This window comes from Mastigoproctus giganteus, chromosome 10 (assembly GCF_048544385.1).
Source record: "Mastigoproctus giganteus isolate SK-2022 chromosome 10, ASM4854438v1, whole genome shotgun sequence".
Taxonomy (NCBI): Eukaryota; Metazoa; Arthropoda; class Arachnida; order Uropygi; family Thelyphonidae; genus Mastigoproctus; species Mastigoproctus giganteus.
In genome coordinates, this window is record NC_143584.1 from 60,943,422 (window position 1) to 60,968,444 (window position 25,023).

The window sequence follows — 25,023 nt, forward strand, 5'->3', positions numbered from 1 at the left end:
TAGTGGGTAAAAAAATGTTTCTTTTTTTATTTTTATTTTTTGGTGATGCTGTATAAGCGTGCTTCTTTATCATTTTACCATTACTAACATGAATGTTAAAACTGACAAGCAAATACTTACTATGAATCAGGCTCATAAGTTTTAAATACTAAAAATCAATACACACCGACATTTCAATAAACATGAAGATTTTTATTGGAGCAGCATAAGAAAAGCTAAGTGCTGTTTCATCAAATGGATATGATATTCAATACAATTTAAACAAGTACAGCCACTCCCCGAGTTACGTAATACTCGTATTACGTAAATTCGACTTTAAGTTTTGCTAGTGAGTCAAACTTTAAAAAAATCGTCAAATCGAATTTGCATCCCATAGGAAATAAATGGAGGACCCGATCAGGACTGCAAAAATATGTAACTCCACAAGCCAAGTGCCTTTTAAAAAATATATACAACATTCATTGTGTTTACATTGTAATTCATCTCTTGGATGGTGGTGATAATGAATTAGTCGAATGAATGTGTACTTCACTACTGTTTTGGATTGGAGACCTGCGATCCAAAACAGTAGTTGTGCCATCAATGTTCTTTTTAACCCCATGTCGGTAGTTGTCGGTTCTTTTTATTCCCGTGTACTTATTACAGTGATGAAGGGAAAGTGCGAGAAGTGGCAGTGCTAGGAAATGAAACAAAATTGATTTAGAAATGAAGATGAAAACGATTAAGAAGTGCGAAGCAGGACAAAGTTTGTCATCTATTGCACGGGAATTAGGTCTTGCTGCTTCAACAGTGAATACTATTTTAATGGACAGTGCACATATAAAAGAACATGTTAAAGGATCAATGCATTTAAGATCAACAGTGTTCAGGTACTATTTCAGAGATGGAAAAGCTATTAATAACAAGGATGGAAAATCAGATCCAGAGGCGAGTTCCTCTGAGATGTTTGTACCGGCATTTGTCTTAATCTTTTTATTGTACATATCGAAGCACACTTTTGTAATTTTTTCTGCGCTTGAGATAAAAAAAAAAAAAAAAAAAAAAAAAAAAAAATTGAAAAATTCTATTTACACGTTCGTTGAACATTTCTTTTTTTGCTTCAATCAAATTCAGCGTGTATAGTTGCGAGTGCTGCATAAGCATTTAGGGAAATTCCGACTTACGCAAAGTTCTGCGGAATGCAACCCTTACATAAGTCGGCAAGTGGCTGTATATTTGTTTCAATACAAAGAACATTTTGTATTTACAGAGAGGAAAAAAGGATAACCAAAAAAAAAAAAAAAACCCAGATCAGTTTGATTTCTGAAATGTCAATTAACCTTACTGTTCTGATTAAATAAATGTGTGATTGGCCCAAACTGGGAAAAACAGACTTTTAAAAGGCCTCAAGTATAGATGGCTTATTAAATAAATAAAAAAAACATATGAATGAAAGGAATCCCATTTCAGCTGATATAACTATATTATAAATAGTCTGAAAAACATACATACGTCTTGAAGTTCATCTAGTGCATCCTGAACAATACCAATATGACTGCGAACCATCATTACAACAGATTCTGTATTGTCTAAAAAGATGGCAATGGTAAATATACTAATATCTATCTATATTAAATAATATATTTTAATATACAGTGTGTTTCATTTTAAAGGTATCAAGGGTCTATCTCATTTATTTTTGTGTTTGATTAAATGAAAAACAGCCACAGGCTATATTTCATTTGAAACATTTTTGTCATATTTGTGCTGCAAGTTTTGATTCTCATGTTAAAACTGGTCTGAGTATTGCTATTTAGATGTTATGATTTCTAAATTTAAATTTTGCTTGATCAACTGCTTTCTTCTCAATGTGAACATTATTAACAGCCATGTTTAGCCTAAATGCATAAATGGAGTATGACAGTATAAACCAGAGCTTTGATGCTCAATATTCTACATTGATTTCAATATTTTTAAAAGAATAAGAGAAGTTTACCTAAATATGATAGGTAGAACACTTCCGTATTATACTCTCCAGAAATTAAAACGAATAAAACATTAACACAAAATGGTTACAGTAAAAAAAATAATAATAATAAATTGAAATCAATAAAAAATCAATTGAACAATTAAAAAAAAGTTAAAAATTAATTTTAAAAATTTCGGGTATAAAGCAAATAGCACTTGTCACATCGCACAATATAGTTAAACTTGCCTTAAAATCTTGGTATTCTAATAAACAGAAATACCTTTCCCAGGTTAGGGAACTTTGCAACAAATTAACTTTTTAAAATTAATTTTTATTAATTATTTTGTGTTCAATTGATTTTTTAATTGTTTTCAATTTTATTTTTTTTACTGTAATCATTTTGCATTAATGTTTCATTCGTTTTAATTTCTGGAGAGTATCATATGGAAGTGTTCTACGTATCATATTGAGGTAAACTTCTCTTATTCTTTTAGAAAAATTACTGGGGTACAGGCAACCCACATATAACTTCTACACGGTTTCGCTCTAACACAAGTGATTAAGTGCGACAACCCTAGCACAACACGGTACTTATATAACACGGCTTCGCTCTAACATGGCTAGAGAATTATAGCAATCTCGCATAACACGGTATTTTTGAGCTTTTGTGCGAGGAAAAACTCTGCCATTAGGTTGGATGAGATTTTTTCAACATTTCCATTCTTTTTTGTGAATCCCCACTTTTGGCTTGCTAATCGTTATGTCAAAAAATCCCTGTGTTTGGTTCTCTGGTGTTGAACTTGTGGAAAAATCTAGATTTCAAAATTTTATCACTATTGGATAACATACCAGGCCATCCAAAAGATTTAAATCATCCAAGCGTCGAAGTAATGTTCCTACCACAAAGTACAACTTCTTTAAGGCATTAATATCTACTTTTGAAACTCATTACATCAGAAAACTGTTACAATGGATTTTGGAAATAATCAATTCCGAATTGAACTGATGGATGCATGGAAACATTTTTCAATTGTGGACTGTATCGGAATCATAGTTTTATCACTCAAAGAAATAAAATGGTTATCATTAAATGCATGTTGGAAAAATGTATGGCCAGAGTCAGTTCATACTATGATTTTTAGCGTTTCTCACCAACCATTGAAGTAAAAACGAAAACCTAAATCTTAAAAAGCTTTTTAAGATTTAGGTTTTCATTTTTACTTCAATGGTTGGTGAGAAACGCTAAAAATCATAGTATGAATATACCCAACCCCAGAGGCCTATTTGAAGAAGAGTCAGTTCATGGTCGAATCAGCAGCAAATGGAATTGGTGCAATAGTAGAACTTGCTAAGTCGGTAGGATTGCAAGGTTTTGTTGATAGGATTACTAAAGCCCTCATGGGTAGCACTATTGGTAGAATTGCTGTCATCCCCACACTGGGTGGAAAAGACATGAATTCCAGTCCCATCAATGATGGGAGAAACTTTTATGGGTCTTTTTCATAACGTGTATGAGTTAGTCGGTCTCAGGCGAGGGTAGCATAGCTTTTTCTCCCAGAAAATCGGGTTTTTTGTTCAGAAAAATGGAAACTTGACCTCAGAACACACAGAGTAGCATAGCTTTAATCACCGATGTCCTTAAAAACTATGATTCTATGAAGACGTTCAAGAATTACTGGTAGAAAAAGAGGCTGGCGAAGCGGATTTGTTGGAAATGACATATTACAATCTTATTTTTTGAATTCAGATTCTTCGACTGAAAGGAACCCAAAGTACAAAAGGGAGCTTCAAAAATGCTTCGTTACATACGATGAAATTTACAAAGATCTATCAAGCAAAAGCAAACAAAACCAGATTAATGGTTTTTTAAAGGGAGCAGATACACGAAATCTAGAATGGTGATTTTTATTAGTTTTTAACATTTTGTTAAAGAAATGGTGTATTTTTGTTAGCACTTGAAACGTAATCCCTTTTTATACTGGTTCTTAGTCCCGTATAACATGGTTTCACACTACATGAGATTTTATAGGAACCTAACCACCATGTTATACGAGGGTACGTATACTTACGAAATGCACATGAACTATTTTTTATAGTGGACTCTTCGATTATCCAGGAACATGTTAACCAGGGTTACTATTGCCAACAAAATGAAAACAAACAACACCTATAATGTGGAATCCATTACAGGCGGTGTTTGTTTCCATCTTGTAATGGTCTTTCATCACTGTAACATTAATTTTAACATTATTTTCCATTTCCTCTTTTTGGATACATGTGTGTCGATCATATGTAAACAGAAAAACGATTGTTTCTGTTGAAGAAAAACTCCAGTTCATCAATAAACATAAAAAGGTGACAAAGCTTCAACTTTAATGAGTCTCTACTCACTATAGTTTCTACTTACTATGCAAGAACGATAGGTGGAACAGCACCAGGGTATGTCTGCCAGGGGCTGTTGTTGTTGTTTGGTTTTTAGGAGCATTAGCAACTAAGGCCATATTGTTCTGGGATATGCAGTGGTGATTCCCTGACCTTTCCGCATCCTCCGTATTTGGTGGTGACAGGCTCGAACCCCGGTCTAATCAAGAATCGTGTGCTACGCACTGCTGCATATTCCCACCTGGCTACGGAAGCACCCTCTGCCAGGGGCAAAAGTTGAAGGCGTTGAAGAGCAGATATCATCCTTTTAAGGGCACAAAAGGGGATATTGTTGTACACGTTGGAACTAATGACATTAAGAGTAAGAAATCTGCAGATTTACTCAACAAGTACAGGTCAATGTTGAAAAAACGTTGTGAATTAGGTTTGAATGTGAAAGTGTCTGCAATTCTGTCCAAACATGATAGCAGGGAGTATATGATGAGAGCCTTGTCAATCAATTCGGACCTGGAGAGATTGTGCAAGGCTCAAGGGGTAGATTTAGAATTTTTTCCAGACTGGTCTGTGCTTTTGACAGGAGGGGCTGCTTCTACAGGGATGGGATACACTTAAATAAAAAGTGTGCAAGAATATTTGCTGATGCTATCGAGGAAGTGTTAGGTGGGTCGGAAAACTGTTACCTTAGGGGGGGATATACAGACTCGGACTGTTAAAAGGTTAACAGTGGCCGCAGTCATAGGCAAAAGTGATTCTTGCACTGCTTCTATTAGAATGAGCAGCAGCCTGTAAAGCAATGCAATGGAGATTTTCAGGACTGTTGGGAGTCATAGTGGAACAAATAAATACATGGGCTGTGTTAGGGTAACTAAGAGTAGAAACAGGTGCATGTATACTTGCATGTACACCAATGATAGGAGTATAGTTAATAAATTTGATGAGCTTGAAGTGCTAATCAAGATATCAAAGGCAGATATTGTTTGGATATCAGAGATGTGGTGTCACACAGACATAAGCAGTGCAGAATTGGAATTTGGGGAATACAATGTGTACAGAAAGGATTGACAGGACAGGAAGGGAGGAGGGGTTATCCTGTGAGTTAATAAACACATAAAATCTAAGGAATTGCATCCAATTCATGTTGGTGGACAATGCAATTTTGAGTGTGTTTGGTGTGACCTAAGCACTGGAAAAGGGAAAATGAGAGTAGGTGTGTGTTATTATTATTATTATTAGCTATATGGTGCAAGGAAGCTTATGCTGCACCAGTCAAAAAAAAAAAAAAAAAAAAATCCTGAGTTACCCTGAGAGAGAGAGAGAAGAATGATGATATCCAGTTCAGGACCCTGGGTGTGCCAAGCCCATACTCACCAGATGTGAGCCCCTGGGGTTATTTTTATAGGCCTAATGAATCTGATGAGTATAAAGAGCAATTGTGCAGAGAAATAGAGTGGGCCAGTAAATCAGAATGACTTATAATTAAGGATTTTAACTTTCCAGATATCAACTTGAACTTGTGGGTTGGTCACTTGCACACTAGCAAGACGTTTGTGGATTTATTGGATGACTGTTTTTTTACAGCAACATGTTCCAGAGGCAACCAGAGGGAGCAATACTCTTGAGCTGATTATCAGCAGTGATTATTCATGCATTCAGAATTTGCAAATAAAGGAACCACTGGGTGACAGTGATCACAATGTACTGTTGTGGGAATTACAAAAAGATGTAACTACCATCAATGCTAAAGGGAAGGGCTTTTGCTTTTGTAAAGGTGACTACAGGGGTCTCGGACAGTTTTTAAATTCTGTACAGTGGGATCAATTGATGATGTTACCAATGCTGAATTCTAAATGTGAAGCGTTCAGGGACTTAATTTTGGAGGCTAATAGGCTTTTCATTCTAAGAAATACTGTTCAAGGTTTTGGCCTAAATGGATGTCAGATGAACTAATGAAACTTGTAGCAGAGAAAAAAAATGAATGGAATGCATATAAAGTATCAGGTGACACAAGAAGTCTATGGCAGGTATAAACTATTCTGTAATCAAGTCACAAAGGAGGTTAATCAGGCAAAGGCAGATTACAAGAAAATTTTTGGCAAAGGATGCAAAGAAAAACAGCAAAGAGTTCTTTACTTGTGTAAACTCTAGAAGGAAAGGGTTGAATCAGATTGGACCACTTACCATAGATGGGTTGACTATTGATGATCATGCTCAGGTAGCTGATAAACTGAATGAGTATTTTGCATCTACATTCACACATGAGGAGTTATTCAATGAGGGATAGTACCAGAAGTTTATCAAATGCTAACAGGGATCTAAGTGATTTTGTAATAACTGAGAGCAAAGTGGAGGAGAATTGTTGAAGTTAAACATAAGGAAGGCACCTGGGGGTGGAGGGGTCTATCCAGTTGTATTAGAGGCAGCAAAGGAAGTAAGCAAACCCTTAGCCATAATTCTGAGAGCTTCCTTGGATTCAGGGAATGTCCCCATGGACTGTAGGTGTGCAAATGTATCACCAATTCACAAAGGGAGTTCAAAAGGTGATGCAAGTAACTACAGACCTGTTAGTTTAACTTGTGTTCAGGGGAAAATAATGAAATCAGTAGTTAAAGAAGCATTGCAGGATCATCTAGACAAGACTGAAATAATAGTTAAGACACAGCATGGATTTGTTAAAGGGAGGTCTTGTCTGACCAATTTGATTGGATACTATGATGTTCACAAAAGGAAGTGAATGGAAAAAATAATTTTGATATCATATACTTGGATTTCAGGAAAGCTTTTGATACTGTTGCACATGGAAGACTGCTGTACAAATTGGAGAGATATGGCATTAACGGTAAGTTTCTACAATGGATAAAGGGATGGTTGAATGGGAGACGACAGAGAGTGGTAATCAATGGACACTGCTCTTCGTGGACAAATGTTATTTGTGGAGTTCCCTGCAGTTCGGTGTTGGGCCCATTGTTGTTTTGTATATTTATCAATGATATTGATGAAAGCATATCAGGTTTAATGTCCAAGTCTGCAGGTGATACAAAGGTTAGCAGGGTTGTTAACGACAGTAAAGAATGCTACTCCAACTGGATCTAGATAAGTTGGGCAAATGGGTTGAGAAATGGCAACTGAAGTTTAACATTGACAAATGAAAAGTATTGCATATGGGTAGCAATAACTGAAGAGAAACGTACCAACTGTGTGGTACTAAACTCAGGGAAGTAGAAAGTGAAAAAGACCTGGGGTAATTGTGCAGTCAAACATGAAGTTCGCTAAGCAGTGCAGAGCGGCTGCCAGGGCAGGTCATGGAGTCTTGTTAATGATATACAGGAATTTTGCTAGAAGGGACAGGGAGGTGATGATCCCATTATACAATTCAATGGTCAGGCCACATCTGGGGTACAGTGCACAGGTCATTTTAGGAAGGATGCAGAGTTCCTAGAACGAGTTCAAAGAAGGGCAACAAGATTAGCGAGGGGAACAAAGTGGTGCTCTTACCAAGAAAGGCTTAAGTTCTGCAAATTGCAGCACCTGGAGAGTAGGCACCTGTGAGGTGATCTGATTATGATGTATAATGCCTTGAGTGGGTTGAGCAAGCTGAATGCTGATGGGTTCTTCCGCTTGCTCAGATTAAGAACCTGAGGGGACACAGATTCAAATTGAGGAAAGAGAGTTGTAGAATAGATGTGTGGAAATTTGCCTTTAGCCAGTGGGTAGTTAATTGGGGGAACAGACTTCCATCTTTTGTTGTTTGTTTGTTTTGTTTGTTTGTTATTTGGTTTTTAGGAGCATTAGCAACTAAGGCCATATTGCTCCGGGATATGCGGTGGTCATTCTCTTGACCTTTCCGCAACCTCCGTATTTGGTGGTGACGGGCTCGAACCCCGGTCTAATCAAGAAGCGTGTGTGCTACGCACTGCTGCTCCTTCCCACCTGGCTACGGAGGCGCCATCTTTTGTTGTGAAAGTTGATAGAAGAGCTGGAAATCTATGGAGGTCTTCAATACAGACCAATCGTTAGGATGCAGATAATTTTTTAATTTGTCACAAAGTTTCCTAACCTGGGAAAGGTGTTTTCGTTTATTAGAATACCAAGATCTTAAGGCAAGTTTAACTACATTACGCGATGTGGGAAGTGCTAGTTGCTTTATGCCCGAAATTTTATGATTTAAATTGACCCTGGCAAACTTCGGAACGATGTTTTGAAGGCAATATTTTAGAAAAGAAACATGGCAACTTTGGGCCGAGTATCTTAGTGTTAATCTAATGTAATTTTGTACCTAGCAGTTCAAAATATTTCCCATAATTGTGTGTATCGATAGGTTATAACTGGAAAGAAAGAAGAGAATGAAAGTCAATAGTTTTAAAAATGAATTTGATAGTATGAACCAGAGCTGTAATGCTCAATAAGTTCTACATTGATATCAATATTTGTAAAATAATAAGAGAAGTTTACCTCAGTATAACCTGTAGACACACACAATTATGGGGGATTTTTTGAACAGCTTGGTGCAAAATTACATTAGATTAACACTAAGATAATCGGCCCAAAGTTATGATATTTCTTTTCTAAAATATTGACAAATTAAAAAATTTGTGGTGATTAGTATGCATGCTACAAGATTAAGAATGCACCGTGGCAAAAAAAAAAGTGCAGTCCATTGTTAACTGAGATGCTAATACAGCAGCTACCAAAAACAGTTACAAGGAAGATGTAAAATTCTTCAGCCGCCCAGGGGTTGTTTCGAAGTCATCTTACGTTTTTGTTACCACATAGCAGGTCCATGACAACTAAAATTCAATTGTATCTCCATCTCTCCCTGTCTCAAGACCTCCCTTCACTACATTTCCAATCCAATTTTTCTCAATGCTGCATTCTATGTACAGGTGCATCAAAACTTATTAAAGCACACCTCCCAATTAGAACCAGTGGACATCTTCCTCTTTCCCAAGGTAAAAACAGTCCTCAAAGAAAAGCAATTTCAGGATGTTGAGGATATAGAAAAAAATATAACCATTGAACTGAATAACATCTTTGGATACCTTCACTGACTCTTTTAGAAACTTTTAGAAAGGTCTAATAAGTGCATTTAATCAGCTGGTGATTACTTTGACTAAAAATTAAACCTTTTTTTTGAGCACCTTCACTTTGTATTCTTTTTATTGTATCAGCCCAAACTTCCTTGCCCAATATTCGTGGGGGATGCGTTCCAAGACTTACAGAGAATAGTGAAAATCTGTGAATAATTGATGGCTCCTCCCTCTCAGAAAAACTTTTTAAAAGTAAATGTGCATTGAACCATCAATGTTCAGTGTTCAATAGAAGTTCAGTGTGGCTCATTTCTTCCACACATTATTTTAAGGGATATTTTCCTTCTTGTAAATGCTAATAAAATAATTTTTTTTTTTTTTTATTAGGTACACAGGTTTACCAGAAAAAAAAAAGGCATGAGAATATACTTATAAATACCATGAATATACAAAAAAAAAAAAAAAAACTGGGTAAACTTTCAATAACAGGAAAAAGGAAAGTGGAATCCATCAACATTCATTAGTAGAGCATATGATGCAAGAAAGCAAGCTTATGCATCAGCCAAAAAAAAAAAAAAAAATCCCTTCCATTCACTCCAACTGTTTGTCTAGTTCGGCCTGGAACTTATTTAAGTTGCTGACCTCGACTAGGACAGATGCAAGTTTATTCCAGCTATCAACCACCTGTTGGCTAAAGGTGAATTTCCGCACATCTATTCTACAATTGACTTTCCTCAATTTGAATTTATGCCCCCCTCGTGTGAGTAATCTGAGCAAGAGGAAGAATCTTATTAGCACTGAGCTTGCTCAATCCATTCAAGGCCTTATACAACTCAATTAGATCACCTAACAGGTACCTAGTCTCCAGAAGCTGCAATTTCCAAAAATTAAGCCGTTCTTGGTAACACCAACCTTTTTTTTTTTTTTTTTCCACTCACCAATCTCGTTGCCCTTCTCTGTACTCGTTCCAGCAGCTCTACATCCTTCCTAAAATGAGGCTTCGAGACCTGTATACAGTACTCAAAATGTGGCCTGACCATTCCCTTATACAGGGGAACAATCATGTTCTGTTCCAGAGAGTTCGGCAAACATTTCAAAAGTAAATCTTGTTGCACATTTTTTTTAGGCTGTGATGTGTTGGAGAATCGCCCCCCTCAGTTCTCCCCCGAGTGACAGCACTCATGCCATTTTGTGCAAGTTTCTTTGCTGCTCTAGTCTGAGGCATGATATTCTAAATTAATAAGATCAATAAATTTAATTAATTAATTGTCAATACTACCCTATCTAATAGAATCCTAAATGCAGTGATGCATATTACGCTATATAATTTTATGTTAGAGTTACCTAGTTACCATAATTAAAAATTTGAATTTCCTACCACCCATACAAAAACAATGGCTGCAAGATTTGAATGAAACAACGGTTTTTTTTATGTATATGAAGTAGTAATCTACAAAAACTCTTATCTAAATTAAAAATAAAAATAACCAGCGTAACTAATACTATAAGACTACGTATAAAGTACAATATAAAATAACAATTAGGTAAATAAAATGGCAAACACATCGCTTTTTTGGAGCCAGTAATTCACAACTGTAGTTTTTAGAGAGTCAGTGCCCTCTCAAGTAGGTTTTATTAAACTCAAACAGAATACAAGCTCAATTTCTATACTAAATTGCTAGCAGATGATGCTTCAGGATTCTTACCAAACCCAATCATCAGACCCCCATCAATGGTATGGGAGGATAGAAGAAAATTTATCAACTGATAGACAATTAATCGGAAGCAATTATAACTCAAAATCTTTAATTTTTAGATTGTTATAACACAATATGATATGTGTTCAGGATCTAGAAACAATAACTAAGCTGCACAAGATAAAAAGATAATTATGCAAATTACATATCTACTGGTTGCCTGGACAGCCCTCTTACTGCCTGCATTACAATTCAATTACAACTATACTGCTTTTTGTGCAGGGGCGTTATAAAGAATAACAAGGTAGGATTACGGTACAAACTCTCGAATGAATGCAGAATATTCTGAGAGCAAAGGCTGCAAGACGACTGTGCTGGTCCTAGGTTATAGTCCTGAACCAGTTAGAGCTGGGAAATCTTACACAGAGGATGCTCTCCATGTAAGATTTCCTGTTTGAGATCATTCTCTCAGTTGAATCTCATGGTTCAGAAAATAAAACCTAGAACCAGCACACTTGTCTTAAAATCTTGGCCCTCAGAGGTGTTCTGCATTCATTTGAGAGCCTTACACCATATTCCTACCTTGTTATCCTTTATAAAGCCACTGCAAGATGTGCTTATGGTCGCGATGTAGGAAGTAAAAGGGCCATAAATATGTACAGTTTTCAGTTACCTTTTTATCTTACATTTTTACCTTGGTTATAGTTTCTAGCTGCTGAACGCACATCATCTTGTCTTATAACAATCTAAAAATTAGATTTTGAGTTATAATTACTTCTGATTAACTGTCTATCGATTAATTTTACATAGTTGTTAAATGCTCTTCTATTCCTCTTCCATAGCATTTATGGTCTGATGATGGAGTTCAGTAAGAATTTTGAAGTGTCACCTATCAACAATTTAGTGTAGAAATTGAGATTATTCTTGCTTATTTTAAATTAAAAAAAATTACTTATTTATTAAAATAATCGATATTTTAAAACTATCAGCATCCAATGTCCCACACTGATAGTTTGCACTTATTCCAACAGTCTCTGCAAACACTAAAGTTTCCTGTAAACTTTCCTGTAAACTTTAAAAATTATTAACAATCCCAAAATCTAAGTTTTCATATTATAGTATTCCAGATGTGAAGTGTGATTCATGAGAAGGAAACACCAAAGTCAAATAACTGGCTCCAAATATTGACAGAAATAACTTGGTTTTGCAAAATATTTGTGATGAGTTTCAATCTTCAGAATGGTTGTGTTCTGTGAGATTCATTCTTAAAAAATATGAGGTAAAGGATATTTTTATTCTTGATGAGATGAGTGAAGTAGTTGTAGTACTTGCATCACTTGCTAGTAGCAAGTTGCTTCACTTTCTTGCATCACTTGCTAGTAGCAAGTGATGCAAGAAAGCAAGCTTGGATATCATCAGCAAAAAAAAAAAAAAAAAGCCATAAACAGTTCATCTATCCACACCCGCTGAGAATCTGTTTTCTTCCTTGAATTTATTCAACCGACCCACAATAACAGATGGATGTCTGTTCCAACAATCAGCCACCACTGGCTGAAGGCAAATTTCTGCACATCTATCCTGCAACCATCCTTTCTCAAGTTGAATTTATGCCCTCTCATGTGTGTAGTCTCAGCAAATGGAATTAAGCAATTAACATTCTGCTTACTCAATCCATTTAACGCTTTACACCCCAACCAGATCTCCCCACAGGTGCCTAGTCTCGAGTCACTGCAATTTGCAGTACTGAAGCCTTTCTAGGTAGGAGCACTCATTTGTTCCCCTTCATCAGTCTGGTCTCTCTTCTCTGCACCCATTCCAGCAGAATAGGTGCAGAGAAGAGCAATCAGACTGGTGACCCATATGCAGTACCTGTATACAGTACTCAAGATACGGTTTAATACAAAGGGATAATCACCTCCTTATCTCTGCTAGCAAAGTTTCTGTATATCATTGACAAAAACCAGTGAGCTGTCCTGACACCATGTCTGCACTGTCCAGAGAATTTCATGCACAATTACAGCCAGGTCTTTTTCATTCTCCACTACCTTGAGTACACTCAAGGTACCACACAGTTGGTAAGTTATTCTGGGGTTACTGCTACCCAATTCAATACCTTGCATTTTTTTATATTAAAGTTCAACTGCCATTTCTCAGCCCACTGACCCAATTTTCCTAGATCTTGTTGCAGTAGCTCTTCCTGATGACTGTCGTAAACCACCCTGCCAACCTTGGTATCATCTGCTAACTTAGACATTAAGCCTGATAAACCTTCATCAATTTCACTGATAAATAGTGAAAACAACAATGGATCCAGCATGAACCCTCAGGAACTCCATTAATAACATTACTCCACAAAGAGCAGTGCACATTGATTACCACTCTATCTTCTTTCACTTAACAATCCCTTTATCGGCAGCAGTAACTTGTCTTTAATACCACATTGCTCCAGTTTGTACAATCATCTTTTGTGCAACAGTATCAAAAGCCCTCCAGAAATCCAAGTATATGACATCAACATTATTTTATGCATCCAGTTCCTTGGGTCACTGCATAATAGTAACCTATCAGATTGGTTAGACAAAGCCATTCCTAAACAAATCAATCGTGTGATTTGTTAATGTTTATACTGCCTGTCCAGATGGTCCTGCATGCATTACTTCTTTAACCAGTGATTTCATTATTTTCCCTGGAAGAGACGTTAAGCTAACAGGTCTGTAATTACTCACATTGCCTTTTGATTCCCTTTATCAATTGGGGAATACCTTCACATATCTCCAGTGCATAGGGACCTCCCCTGAATCCAAGGATGCTCTCATATTTAAGGCTAAGGGTTTGCTTCCCTCCTTTGCTGCCTCCCATTAAGTGGTCCAATTATATTAATTGGACAGATTTCATCCACCCCAGGTTCCTTTTATGTTCACCTTCAATTTCTCTTCCACTTTCCTTTCAGTTATCAGTCATTTTGCTACTCATTAGATTGTTATTTAGTTTTTTTTTTTTTTTTTAGGAGCATTAGCAACTAAGGCCATATTGCTCTGGGATATGCGGTGGTCATTCCCTGACCTTTCCGCATCCTCTGTATTTGGTGGTGAACCAGGTGGGAAGGAGCACTGCTGCTCCTTCCCACCTGGCTACGGAGGCGCCATCTACTCATTAGAGGTTGTTAAACTTCTGGCACTGTATATCATAATTTGCTGCCAAACAAAACATTTACTTTTCAAGGCTCGTCTTATAATCGGGGAAAATTAAGTATTACTGTTCTGTTATGCTGCAATGCTGATGGTGCTACAAAATTATGCCCACTTGTGATTGCAAATTTTCCATGCCAAGACGTTTTAAAGAAGTTAAACAAGTTCTATGTGATTATGAGGCCAGGTCAACAGAAGTGCTTGGCTTACAGTCAAAATTTTTCATTCAAAAGTGGACAGAAGAATGGCTTCAGAAAAAAGGAACATTTTGATGATTCTGGATCATTGCACAACACATTTTGCTAGGACTCTTAAGTTGGCATAATATATATGGCTGTTGTTTTTGCTTCCCAATACTGGGGCAGGCTTCCCAATAGTCTGTATGCTTCAAGAAAGCATACAGAGCCCACCTGATATGGTACTTGATCTGCAACACAAAAGAAAGGGACAATTTGCAGTCAAAGTGAAATGTCTAGGATGCTATCCATAATCCTGTTATTGTCTGGAACACTATTTCATCAAGTGTAATAATCAGCTGCTTCGGAAAGTGTGGTTTTGGAGAGAATGTTACTGAAAAAACATGATCCATGAGAAAAATGTGATAGGAACGTTGAGGAATGGGGAATTTGAAGGAGAATACGAATTTTGTTAAAGTGGATGATAAAGTTGCTACCTCAGCAATCCCAACACCAGAGGAGCTGCCAAGCACCAAGCAAAATAAAGATTTTATTACCATCATGAAAAAACTGAAGCAGTACACATGCCGTCTTCTAAAAAAAGAAGCCCAAACATGTGTTGAATATAGCGTTGGCCTGCAGTAAGTTAATTATAAAACAACTATTGTATTTGATAATGTCTGTGCTGTGGTTAAGAATGTATACAAGACAAAAACTGTGCAAACAAAATTGGATTATTCCTTCTTTTTTTTTAAGTCAGATTAATTTATTGAAAAGTTGATTTGCATGTCTCCTTTTATATTAAGATTATAATCCTTCTTTTCTCTTAGTTTATCATACAATTAAAGAAAATTTTAAAAAAATGTCGGTCATTCTTATTATTTATTTTGCTATTATTATTTGATTCTTAGATATCTGTACCAAAATAAAAAAAAATAATAAAAATTAATTTTCATTATTTTGGCTGACCTTGTTACTACAAACCTCATTATTACAAAACATGAATATTTATGTCCCTTAAACTTTGTATTAACAAGATTCTAGTGTAAGAAAAATATACCTGTGTATAACTTAACTGTACATTTTTTAAAACTACAACAAAAGACAAAATTAACTTAGAGGAGGCAATCTATTAGCTTTTTTTTCTATCGAAACTGTTTTCACTTATATTGGTTCTAATATTCCTAAATATAAAATGAGAAATTTACCTTTAGTCAACGTTTTATACTGAAAAGATCCACATGGATTAGAAAAACAGTGTGATAATCTATTACTGTTCCAATGATTGCACAAGGAGCAGGGAAGAGGTCAATCATTGTAAGCCTACAATATTTATTTTATAAAATACAAATAAACACTGTAATCCCTACTAGTTTTTGTCGTTTACAGTAAACAGACATTCAACCATCTAGTAGCATATGGGGAGGAAAGAGATATAAGAATACCAAAATGGTGCTAAGGCAGAAAATTTAAACAAATAAAAAAATAATAATAATTAAAAAAAGATACCCAAAGAGATGACTGGCGATTGGTCAAGTTGCAGATAATCAAGGTTCCATCATATGTGATTACAGAACATTGTTAATTTTCAAAAACAGTGTCAAGAATGAACACAACAGTATAGTATTTGGAAGCAATTAGAAAGCTGGTCTTTGAGGCCATATTTACAAACCATAAAGATTACACAACTTATTTTAAATAAATAAACAATCTTTATTAATCTTGTCTAAATACTGTCTATACAGGAGCATTATAGAAACTTCATAATTAAAATTTAATTGCATACAAAATAACAATAACATACTGTAATGTAATGCCCCTGTATTGCAGTATGCAATACTTTCATATACTATAATACAGGATCATTGTAGTACAGTGCAATGAGTACTGGTGTACACTACATGTGCATAATACTGCATCACTGGCACTGGAGTTGTGATTTTATGATCATGCCCGGTCATCTTCTCTTACATTCCCAGTGAATATATACAGGTAGTTTCCGACTCTGAATTAATTCACTCCTAGCGCGAATTCAGAAAGCGAAAACTCATAAAGCACGAATTATTTCCTGCTTTGTAAAGATCAACAAAACAATAGTCCATGCTAAAACATTGATTTATTTATCCAAAGAAATGAAAACAGTCTTTAAAATCAAGCAAATTATAATAATAAAGAAATTATTTATGTCATATGAATGTTAATTCTTCATCAACATCAACTAAATGCATACTCGTCGATGGTTCTTCGCTCATTGTTGGCTCGGCACTCATTGGTTTGTTGGAAGCACAAGGAGTTGTTTTCTTCTTCGGAAATGTTTCAAGAGTTGGGTGTTTCCAAGACAATCTTCGCTTTTCTTTAGAAATTTCACAATAGCATGCATAAGCATTATTTGCTATTAGTTAAAAAACACATAAAATCCAAGGAAGTGAAGCAAGTCGACATTGATGGACAGGGCAGTGTCGAGTCAGTTTGGTGTGACATAAGCATAGGTAAATCAAAATTGAGAGTAGGAGTGTGCTATAGGCCTAATGACTCTGATGAGTATAATAAGATACTGTACAGGGAAATAGAATGAGCCAGTAAATCAGAGAGTCTTATAATGGGGGATTTTAATTTCCCAGATATTGACTGGAATTTGTGGGTTGGTCACTCACACACTAGCAAGGCTTTTGTGGATTTATTGGACGATTGTTTTCTAAACCAGCATGTTCGGGAGGCAACTAGAGGGAGTAATACTCTTGATCTGATTATCAGTAGTGATTCTTCATGCATTAGGAATCTGCAGATGAAGGAACCACTGGGTGGCAGTGATCACAGTGTGCTGAAGTGGGATTTACTCAAGGAGGTAACTACCATCAGAGGTAAAGGGAAGGGTTTTTGCTTTCGTAAAGGCAACTATGATGGTCTGAGACAGTATTTAAATTCTATACAGTGGGACCAACTGATGATATTACCAACAGCAAATTCAAAATGGGAAGCATTCAAGGAACTAATCTTGGAAGCTACCAGGCTTTACATACCAACTAAGAAATATTGTTCAAGGTTCAGGCCTAAATGGTTGTCAGATGAACTAATGAGACATATGGCAGAGAAGAAAAATGCATGGGATACATACAAATTAATGGGTGACATGGAAGCCTATGATAGATATAAGTTGGTCTGTAACCAAGTCACAAAGGAGATTAGGCAGGCAAAGGCAGATTATGAAAAATCCTTGGCAAAGGACGCAAAGAAAAACAGAAAAGAGTTCTTTACCTATTTAAACTCAAGAAGGAAAGGGATGAATCAGATTGGTCTACTGGATGTTGATGGTTCAACAGTTGAGGATCCAGCTCAGGTGGCTAACAATCTAAACGAATATTTTGCATCGACATTCACACATGAGGAGTTATTCAGGAAGGGGAATGTTGTAGGTGAAGTAAACATTGGCAGTGAGCTAGATTATTTTCTAATAACTGAGAGGAAAGTGGAGGAGAAATTGTTGAGGATAAACATAAAAAAGGCACCCGGGGTGGATGGGATCTATCCAGTTATATTAAAGGAGGCAGCAAAGGAAGTAAGCAAACCCCTAGCCATAATTATGAGAGCTTCTTTAGACTCAGGGGAGGTACCGATGGACTGGAGATGTGCAAATGTAACCCCAATTCACAAAGGAGGATCAAAGGCTGACACAAGTAATTATAGACCTGTTAGTTTAACTTCGGTTCCAGGAAAATTAATGGAGGCACTGGTTAAAGAAGCACTGCAGGATCATCTGGACAAGAATTCAGTTATAGCTCAGACACAGCATGGTTTTGTTAAGGGCAGGTCTTGTCTGACCAATTTGATTGGATACTATGATGTAGTCACAAAAGAACTGGATGCAGGGAATAACTTTGATATTATATATTTGGATCTTAGAAAGGCTTTTGATGCTGTTGCGCATGGAAGACTGCTGCACAAATTGGAGATGTGTGGCATTGGAGGCAAATTGCTGCTATGGATAAAGGGATGGTTGAGTGGCAGAAGACAGAGAGTGGTAATCAATGGACACTGCTCAACGTGGACTAATGTTATTAGTGGAGTTCCTCAGGGTTCAGTGTTGGGTCCATTGTTGTTTTCTGTATTTATAAATGATATTGATGATGGTGTATCAGGTTTAATGTCCAAGTTTGCAGACAATACCAAGGTTGGCAGGGTTGTTAAGGACACTACTGATACTATGCTGCTGCAACAGGATCTGGAAAGGTTGAGCAGATGGGCTGAGAGGTGGCAAATGAAGTTTAACGTTGACAAATGTAAAGTACTACATATGGGAAACAGTAACCCCAGATCAACGTATCAACTCTGTGGTACTACACTGACAGTGGTAGAGAATGAAAAGGACCTGGGGGTAATTGTGCAGGCAGATATGAAGTTCTCTGAGCAGTGCAGACGAGCTGCAAGAGTAGCTCATGGTGTCTTGTCAATGATATACAGGAATTTTTCTAGCAGGGACAGGGATGTGATTATTCCCTTGTATAAGGCATTGGTCAGGCCACACCTTGAGTACTGTATACAGGTCTGGAGGCCTCATTTCAAGAAGGATGTAGAGCTGCTGGAACGAGTACAGAGAAGGGCAACAAGATTAGTGAAGGGAACAAAGGGTTGCTCTTACGAAGAAAGGCTTAAGTTTTGCAAATTACAGAGCCTGGAGACTAGGCATCGGCGAGGTGATCTGATAGAGGTGTATAAGGCTTTGAATGGCTTGAGCATGCTCAATGCCGATGGGATTCTTCCTCTTGCTCAGAATAATCACCTGAGAGGGCATAAATTCAAATTGAGGAAGGACGGATGTCGGATAGATGTGCGGAAATTTGCCTTTAGCCAGCGGGCAGTTGGTTTGTGGAATAGACTCCCATCGCTTGTTGTTGAAGTTGATAGCCTAAACAAATTTAAGGCTCAGCTGGACAGGTATTTCGAACGAACGGAGGGGTGAAATGGGAGTTGTGGTGGTTTTTTTTTTTTTTTGGCTGATGCTGAATAAGCTTGCTTTCTTGCATCATATGCCTCTACTAATGCTAATGCTAATGCTATTTTAAAAAATCTGTAGCAACTTTTCCAGTGCACTCGAAATTTGAATCTTGTGACTCGAAAATCTCAATTGCTTTTTCTATGTGTTCAAAAGCGTCTTCAAGCCCCTTGAGAGTAAAGAAACGAATGGGAGTTTCAACTGTTAAATCTTCTTTTTCTTCAGCTTCTTCACATTTTGCCATTTCAAGATCTTGATTTGCGAGCTCTCCCTTGTGTGTTTGAAGCAGATCAGCGACATTAGTTGTAGAAACCTCAAGCTCAACTGGTTAGCAATATTAATGGCTGCATCTACAATCTCTGCTGGTTCTATAAATCCTTCAAAATTATGAATGAAATGATGACAGAGTTTATTCCAAACACCATGTTTTTCTCTGTAATTTTTTCACAGGCTTGTTTTATGATTTTGATTGTATCTAAAATATGGAATTTTTTCCTAAATTCTTTAAGAGTTGGACCTCCCTCCTTATCTCTGCCTAAACAAATAAACCCACACACAGTAGCATTGTATTGTATAGCTAGCTACGTGTGTGGTTTGAAATGCCGTATTTATGAATGTTTACCATTTATTTATTGCAATTAATGTTCATATTTTTGATTCTGTTGATACTTGATTTTTGAAAAAAACAAAAAAAAAAACCTTGTAAAGCAGGAACTACCTGTACTCAGTACACCATACATTAACGCCCCGGAAGCTACTATTTTATTCTTTATTGTATTTTAAAGCTTTTACTATGCTATTAATTTTACCACTTTTATTTTATATCTGTTTTAGTGCTTTATTTATGTATATATACAGGAATACCTCGCATAGTGCAGTTTCGAAAAGCATGGGTTTCACTATAGCGCGGTTTACAAATTGAAAAAAAAATTAACTGCGTTACACACATTTGTACATACATTTGATATGTACGTATGTATGTATTATAATGCCAGCACGTAGGCCAATGCGTTATGGATTCACGGCCATTCTGACTGTTGTCGAAACTCCCACTATATACGGACTCTGCTAGCTTTATACATTAGTAAACACTCTAGATTCCGAGCGGTGAGGTCGTTGATCGCGTGCAAGCTGTACAAATATTTTTCACTGTGTATTTTTATTAAAGATTATTTTTTAAAAACGTTACACCTTCATACTCAAATATGAGTGGAAAAAAGAAATGTAATGGCACTGAGTGTTCTTCTAGATCCAAATATCGAACGAGGTATAAAAGTAAGACAGGCGTTGCAAAATGACATTCGATGTTATAAAGAGATGTATGGAGATAAAAAGAAGGAAAAAACTGTGCAAACTAAGCTGATCAGTTATTTTTCAAAATAAAAATACAGTACATACTTCACTTATATTCTTTTGGTATGTACATACTGCAAAAAAAAAATAATTTCTAATGTACTTACTAGTATTTTTCATTTTTATCATTTTAGTTTCTTATTTTGCAAGAACTTTGTGCGCATCAATTTATAGTAAACAAACCTATATATTTTTGCAACTCGACCCATATAATCAAATTGTCGGAACACATTACATTAAGATACATACTAATAATACCTCGATCAGCGCGGTTTCGCATAGAACGGTATTTTTTTGGCACGAATTAACCGCACTATGTGAGGTATTCCTGTATTTTTATTATACTGTGTTTTATTTTAATAAAGTCTAATTTAACCAGTTTGTCAGTTGTTACAAGAAATTATAGTGACAGTAAGAAAGGTTCTGGATATAAGAATTATTTTGACATCACATACTTAGATTTCACAAATGCTTTTGATATTGTTGTACTTAAATGTTTGATATACAAATCAGAGCAGTGTGGCATTAAGGGAAAAATCTGTTATGGAAAAAAGAATTTGGAGAGGCAGAGAGTGATTATCAATGGGTACTGCTCTACTTGAACTAATGTTATTAGCAGAGTCCCACAGGGTTCTGCACCAGGTCTACGGCTGTTTTCCACATATATAAATGATAATGATGATAGCATATTACGCATAATTTCGAAGCTTGCAGATAATACAAAGGTTGGCAGGGTACTTAATCACAATAATCAGGGAAAGATTTGCAAGAAGATCTAGACAAATCAAACAGGTTAACTAAAAAGTGGCAATTGAAGTTTAATAATAACAAATGCAAGGTATTTACATTTGTCATTAACTGGAATTTGGGGAGTACAATGTGTACAGGAAGGCTAGATGGGATAGAAAGGGAGAAGGGGTTATGCTATTAGTTAAGAAACACATAAAATCTAAGGAAGTGCATCCAGTTGACACAGGTGGACAGTGTTAAACTCTGGCAGTGAGCTAAATAATTTCTTTTTGTGGGGGCCCTCATGTATGAATCGCTTGTGGAGATGGAACTCGATCTCATGGCGAGACTAGTCTGCACTGCTGCTACTGTCAAAGAAACTCCAGGTGTGTTCGACCGTGTCCGCCAATCCATGCTGCGTCGGTGTCACACATGCATCGTGTCTCATGGCGGAATCTTCGAGCATCCGTTGTAACATCATGAAATGCATTCATCTCGTACTCCATTGTTAATATTATGTCAAATAAATGTTTGCCGCTAATTACTGTCTTGTGTCATTTCTTCTTCTTGTGCCTCTGCTACTATTCCCATGACGTTTCCAGTTATGGGTTCCTATGCGATTCACATTCCTTTAGATGTTACCTACCTCCCCTAAATGTTTGTACCAATATTTTTGAGACACCCCTGTATATATATTAACATAATGAAGTAATTAAAAAATAATAAAAATGGTACAAAACATAATACGAAAATTAAGAAAATAAAGAAAGTAAATATAAAGCTATCATTAGAGGCAGCAAAATGCACATTCCTCCACATGATGCCCAATGTATATCTGATATTAAATATAAATCAAAATTAATGCCAGTAGCGTGGCAAAACTGTTGAGTGAAAAATAATGTTGTTGTTGTTGTTATTTGGTTTTTAGGAGCATTAGCAACTAAAGCCATATTGCTCCGGGGATATGCAGTGGTCAATCCCTGACCTTTCCGCATTCTCCGTATTTGGTGGTCATGGGCTTGAACCCCAGTCTAATCAAGAAGCGTGTAGCGAAAAATAAGAAATTAAAATAATACACAGGGAGGGAGAAGAAAAGGTAAGACTAAAAATTGTAGCAGAAAATCTTCAAATAAATTTAGAAAATCCAATTAAAATAAATCAATTTTAAAATTTAGAGCCAATTACATAAGAATTTAGTGGCACCCCCGTCATAAGGTGCCAGTTCCGAATTACGCGAAATATCACAAATAGAGACTAAACTAACTACAATAAAATAAAACCAAAATTACAAAAACAGATTGACTATTATGCCCCATATCAACAGAGGACCACAAGGCCAATAATGATCAGGGAATTGCTAGACAAACCGTCCAAAGGCGAACCGATCGAAGAATCAGACACCACCCGATCCCCCAATCGAACCGCCAATGCAGAGCATTTGAATAGCGGTGGTCCTTATGCAGCGAAAAATAAAAATATAGAACAGACAGACTAGCACTCCAGCATAGAGCCACACCACTGACAATGTAAGCTTAACCAGCTTATACAGACAAATAAATAAAATACTATAGCTGGCGGTACAAGCGCAGCATAATTTTTATTACTTTTAAACTGTTTGTTTGTTATTTGGTTTTTAGGAGCATTAGCAACTAAGGCCATATTGCTCCGGGGATATGCGGTGGTCATTTCCTGACCTTTCTGCATCCTCCGTATTTGGTGGGCATGGGCTCGAACCCCGGTCTCATCAAGAAGCATGTGCTACGCACTGCTGCTCCTGCCCTGGCATTGTCGAGGCCATGTTATATCAAGGATCAGAGCATATTCTTACCAAGTGTATGGCATATCCAAAAATTTCATTACTTCATACAGCATGTTCCCCCCACCTTTTCTTACAATCAAATACACCATGAATTTACAAACTAATAGAGTAATCTCATCTGCGAAAAGATCTAAACCTCCCAAAACACTTCCTAGTTCATTTCACAAATATACATGGTCTCAGTTCTAATCTCAACCATGTCCATTTCCACTTGCAGTCCGCCAAACCCCATGTACTTTTTCTGACAGAATCTCAGTTATCGGTTGATTTGACCACTGCTGATCTCAGTGGCCCAAATTATTCGCTGTATGATTCCTTTCACCTCAAAGGTGGTACACTTGTGCATATGCCCACTTTTTATAGTTATGCCACTGCGTGCATGCATACTTGATGTACACTAATGCTAAGAGCATAGTAAATAAATCTGATGAATTTGAAGTACTGGTTAAGAAATTGTAGGTATATCGGAGACAATGGTATCACTGAAACATAATGAGTGCAGAATTTGAATACTGGAAGTACACTGTGCAGAGTAAGAAGACAGAAAGAGGAGGAGGAGATTATGCTCTTAGATAAGAAGCATATTAAATCTAGGGCAGTACATCAAGTGAGTTGACATGGGCAGCCAGTTTGATGCTGAGTGACCTTTATGTGATGACATAAGCACTGGGAAAACAAAAATGGGGGTAGGAGTGTATTATAGGCCTAATGACTGATGAGTATGGGTAAACAAATGTACAGCCATATAGGCCAGAAAATCGGAATGTCTTATAATGGGAGATATTGCCTGTAACTAGTGGGTTAATCATTCAGACTAGCATGTTTTGCAAATTTACTAAATGACTTTTCTATAGCAGCATATTAGAAAGAAAACAAGAATATTGCTGACACTCAGATCAAAAGCAATTCACTTGATCTGATTACCATCACGACTCTTCATGAATTAAGAATCTGACAAAAATAGATCCACTAGGTGGAAATGATCAGTGTATTGACGTTAGATTTACTTAAAGATATAATTACCAAAAATGGTAAAGGAGAGTGCTTTTGCTTTCAGGGAAATAATTACAGAAGCTACTAAGATTTTTCATATCAACTAAGAAATACTGTTCAAGGCTAAGAGACTCAAATGGATGTCAGAAAAAGTAATCGGAGAAGAAAAATACAGGGGATGCATATAAATTATCAGGTTATATAGAATCTATTGGCAAATATAAACTAGTCTGCAATCAGGTTACAAAGGAGGTTAAGCAAGCTAAGACAAATTGTAAGCCCTCTTTGGCAAAGTATGTAATGAAAAACAGCAAAGACTTCTTTACTTATAGAAGAGCTGGAAAGAAGTGGATGAATGATAATGTTTCACTTAGTATCGATATCGATGGTTTTATTATTAATGATTCTACTTGGGTTGATGAAAAATTGAATAAGTGTTTTGCTTCTCCATTGAGACATTACCATTAGTAGAGACATATGATGCAAGAAAGCAAGCTTATACAGCATCAGCCAAAAAAAAAAAAAAAACCCTCCAATTTCACCCATTCATTCACTCAAAATGTTTGTCTAGTTCTGATTTAAACTTATTTAAGTTGTTCACCTCCACTACAACAGATGGAAGTTTGTTCCAACTATCAACCACCCATTGGATAAACTGCAAATTTCCGCACATCTATTCTACAACTGTCTTTCCTCAATTTGAATTTATGTCCCCTCAGGTGAT

At 36.4% G+C, this 25,023-nt stretch overlaps 1 protein-coding gene across 3 annotated transcripts in view; it reads right to left on the reverse strand.

Moving 5' to 3' along the window:
* LOC150079050 (cyclin-D1-binding protein 1 homolog) overlaps window positions 1-25,023 on the reverse strand; it is a 287,955-nt gene that overhangs the window by 122,839 nt on the left and 140,093 nt on the right. For all 3 annotated transcript variants that reach the window (XM_090382489.1, XM_090382488.1, XM_090382490.1), the window contains one exon: window positions 1,492-1,568. In XM_090382489.1, the coding sequence (XP_090238615.1) occupies window positions 1,492-1,568 (77 nt within the window). The remainder of the gene's footprint in view (window positions 1-1,491; window positions 1,569-25,023) is intronic.